Source organism: Heterodontus francisci, unplaced genomic scaffold, assembly GCF_036365525.1.
Source record: "Heterodontus francisci isolate sHetFra1 unplaced genomic scaffold, sHetFra1.hap1 HAP1_SCAFFOLD_1089, whole genome shotgun sequence".
In the NCBI taxonomy this organism is placed as follows: domain Eukaryota; kingdom Metazoa; phylum Chordata; class Chondrichthyes; order Heterodontiformes; family Heterodontidae; genus Heterodontus; species Heterodontus francisci.
Window position 1 is genome coordinate 5,001 of NW_027141986.1, and position 3,481 is coordinate 8,481.

At 58.4% G+C, this 3,481-nt stretch overlaps 1 protein-coding gene across 1 annotated transcript; it reads left to right on the forward strand.

Moving 5' to 3' along the window:
- The first annotated feature begins 439 nt into the window (after positions 1-439).
- On the forward strand, positions 440-3,210 carry LOC137365837 (glyceraldehyde-3-phosphate dehydrogenase-like). Its single transcript, XM_068028076.1, has 10 exons — positions 440-778; positions 876-982; positions 1,209-1,299; positions 1,388-1,503; positions 1,603-1,684; positions 1,830-1,981; positions 2,143-2,221; positions 2,314-2,397; positions 2,505-2,602; positions 2,945-3,210. Exons 1-10 carry the CDS (start codon positions 455-457, stop codon positions 3,012-3,014), a joined length of 1,203 nt encoding a protein of 400 aa, XP_067884177.1. The 5' UTR covers positions 440-454; the 3' UTR covers positions 3,015-3,210.
- The last annotated feature ends 271 nt before the right edge of the window (positions 3,211-3,481 follow it).

Sequence of the window (3,481 nt, forward strand, 5' to 3'; positions counted from 1 at the left end):
AGGGCTAAGGGGAGAGAGTGGGGCAGTGGGATTAGTTTGGGGATTGATACAGGGCTATGGGGAGAGAGCGGGGCAGTGGGATTAGTTTGGGGATTGATACAGGGCTTTGGGGAGAGAGCGGGGCAGTGGGATTAGTTTGGGGATTGATACAGGGCTATGGGGAGAGAGCGGGGCAGTGGGATTAGTTTGGGGATTGATACAGGGCTATGGGGAGAGAGCGGGGCAGTGGGATTAGTTTGGGGATTGATACAGGGCTATGGGGAGAGAGCGGGGCAGTGGGATTAGTTTGGGATTGATACAGGGCTATGGGGAGAGAACGGGGCAGTGGGATTAGTTTGGGGATTGATACAAGGCTAAGGGGAGAGAGCGGGGCAGTGGGATTAGTTTGGGGATTGATACAGGGCTATGGGGAGAGAGCGGGGCAGTGGGATTAGTTTGTGATTGATACAGGGCTATGGGGAGAGAGCGGGGCAGTGGGATCAGTCTGGGGAGAGAGCGGAGCAGTGGGATCAGTCTGGGGAGAGAGCGGAGCAGTGGGATCAGTCTGGGGAGAGAGCGGAGCAGTGGGATCAGTCTGGGGAGAGAGCGGGGCAGTGGGATCAGTCTGGAGTTGCCGGACGGGAGATGGTTGGCTTTTGGTCAGTTCTCCTTGTTCACAATCCCGTTTCCCGTTGACAGATTTGGGAGAATTGGCCGTCTTGTGACCCGGGCAGCAATCGCGAACGGGAAAGTGGAGGTCGTAGCGATCAATGATCCATTCATTGATTTGAGTTACATGGTGAGTGTTACTCTCCGTCTGTCCTGTTTGTCTCTGGACCTCTCACTGTTGCAGTCCTGAGCCCTAACCCCCCCCTCTCTCTCTGTCTCTCCCTCAGGTCTACATGTTCAAGTATGACTCCACACACGGTCGTTTTAAGGGCACAGTGAAAGCTGAGAATGGAAAGCTGGTTATCAATGGAAAGCCTGTCGCCGTTTTCCAGGAGTAAGTTTGGGTGTCGGACCCAGAGGTGCGGGAGGGGCTCTCGGGGGACGGGTTTGGGTGTCGGACCTGGGGTGCGGGAGGGGCTCCTGGGAGGGGCGGGGGGGGGGGGGAACGGGTTTGGACGTCGGTCCCGGGGTTGGACGAGGGGAGCACCCCCGGGGGCGGGTTTGCGGGCGGCGATGCCTCCCATCGGCCGAACAGTCACGGCTTCTCCTTTTTCTTCCAGGCGGGACCCGGCCAACATCAAGTGGGGGGACTCCGGAGCCCAGTACGTCGTGGAGTCCACCGGGGTCTTCACCACGCTGGAGAAAGCTTCGGTGAGTCGTGCGGCACAGAACGATCCCGGCCCGTCCCGGCCCAGCCCGGCTGACTGACCTCTGACCTTCTCTTTCCCCCACCCCGCAGGCTCACGTGAAAGGAGGTGCCAAGCGGGTGATCATCTCCGCCCCGTCTGCCGACGCCCCCATGTTTGTGGTCGGCGTCAACCACGAGAAGTATGACAAGAGCATGACCATCGTCAGGTGAGTGACCCTTCACCCCCGCCGTGACCCTTCACCCCCACCCCTCCGTCAGTCCTCCCACCCTCTCTTACCACCTCCCCTCTCTTTCTCTGCTTTCAGCAACGCCTCCTGTACAACCAATTGTCTTGCCCCTCTGGCCAAAGTCATCAATGACAAGTTTGGGATCATCGAGGGCCTGATGGTGAGTTTTTCCCTGGGGTTGAGGGGAGTAGGGGTTGGGGGGTGGGAGGGAGGCCTTGGTAGTTGTAGTTGAATTATCGCTCTGTGTCTCTCGGCCTGACTTTGTTTTGTCTCGTCTCCCCCCCCCCCGCACCCCTCGCTCCCAGACCACGGTTCACGCCTACACGGCCACTCAGAAGACGGTGGACGGTCCCTCAGGCAAGCTGTGGAGAGATGGACGAGGGGCTCATCAGAACATCATCCCAGCGTCCACTGGCGCCGCCAAGGCCGTGGGCAAAGTCATCCCCGAGCTCAACGGGTGAGTGCCGGGGCTGGCGCGAGCGGGACTGCGCCGTACTGTTCTGAGAAAAGTCGGGTGGGGAAAGGATGAGATCGAACCGTCGTGAGCCTGATGGGACCGAGCGCTCCCCGGGTCGACCGGACCGAACCGACCTCTGACCTGTGACCTTTCTCTTGCAGGAAGCTGACCGGGATGGCGTTCCGTGTGCCGACTCCCAACGTCTCGGTTGTCGATCTGACCTGCCGTCTCTCCAAGCCGGTGAGTAATTGTCATCGAGGTGCGGGGGAGAGAGTCGGGATGGCGGGTCACCTGGCGGAAGTTTCCAGAGCTGATTTGTTGTTTTTTTTCAGGCCAAGTACGATGACATTAAGGCAGCCATGAAGGCAGCGGCTGAGGGCCCCATGAAGGGAATCCTGGGATACACGGAGGATCAGGTAAAGTCAGAGTCACCCTGCGAGAGTTTACTCTGGGAATAAGCCCCGGGATAGCCGGGTGTTCAATCCGGGAATAACGCCGCTGGCGGTTGTTTATTTTTTGCCAGGTGGTGTCGACTGATTTCAACGGGGACACTCACTCCTCCATCTTTGACGCTGGCGCTGGAATCGCATTGAACGACAACTTTGTGAAGCTGGTCTCCTGGTGAGTCTCGCACTCGGCGTCCTCAGATACCAGGAATTTTAACGGGCCTGGAGTGACCGGCCTGGGGGGGTTGGTGGGGGCAGCGAGGGGGTCCGGCGAGACAGGCGGTGCGGCCCACTCTGGAAGACAGACCGGATCCGGGACCATATCCTGCGCCGTGGCTGCTCAGTGTGCGAGACTGGGGGGGGCCTGTTGTCGGGCGGTGTTGGCCGTTTGAGGCCTAGTCCGCACTGAAGCCTCTTGCCAACGTCTGGTGTCCCTCTAAGTACCAGGCTTGACATAGGGGGCTATAGGTGCACAGAAGGGAGCCCGCCTCATTTTCTCTCTCTCTCTCTCTGACAGGTATGACAACGAGTTTGCCTACAGCACCAGGGTCATTGACCTGGCGCTCCACATGAGCACCAAGGAGTGAAGGCCGAAGGTCGGGCCCGGCATGACAGAGGCTGCTGCGTTTACACTCGTTCCCCAACCCCCCTCACCAGACCCTTGACCCTCAAAGGACGTACGCACTGACCCCTCCCCCAACACACCGACCCACCCACCAGAGAAAAGGTCTTTTTCTGTCAGATAAAGCAACAAATTTCCTTAAATAAAAAGGTTCGAATCTTCCCCGTGTGCAATCTTGTCTTTCAAGGCGCGGCGGGGGGGGAGGGGGCAGAGGTTACAGCATCAACCTGCATTGCACTGGCGCCTGCTGCCACGGTCAGACCTCGCCGGATTTTGGAATGGCCTGCTGTTTCCATGAAAGAAAAGGAGATGGAGAAAGAAATCTCCAATATTTCATCTTGATTTTGATATCTGTGGGAACAGCACAGTCCCAACCTCACCAAATCAGCTGCCAGAATTGTCCCTCACTTCGTCTCCCTCCCTCAATTCTCC

What these genes read in the sequence shown, in the direction of transcription:
- LOC137365837 (XM_068028076.1), top strand. Translation starts at nt 455, where the DNA reads ATGGGGAGAGAGCGGGGCAGTGGGATCAGTCTGGGGAGAGAGCGGAGC. An exon ending in GGATCATCGAGGGCCTGATG is followed by an intron (nt 1,685 to 1,829) that starts GTGAGTTTTTCC and finishes CCTCGCTCCCAG; the next exon opens with ACCACGGTTCACGCCTACAC. An exon ending in GTCATCCCCGAGCTCAACGG is followed by an intron (nt 1,982 to 2,142) that starts GTGAGTGCCGGG and finishes TTTCTCTTGCAG; the next exon opens with GAAGCTGACCGGGATGGCGT.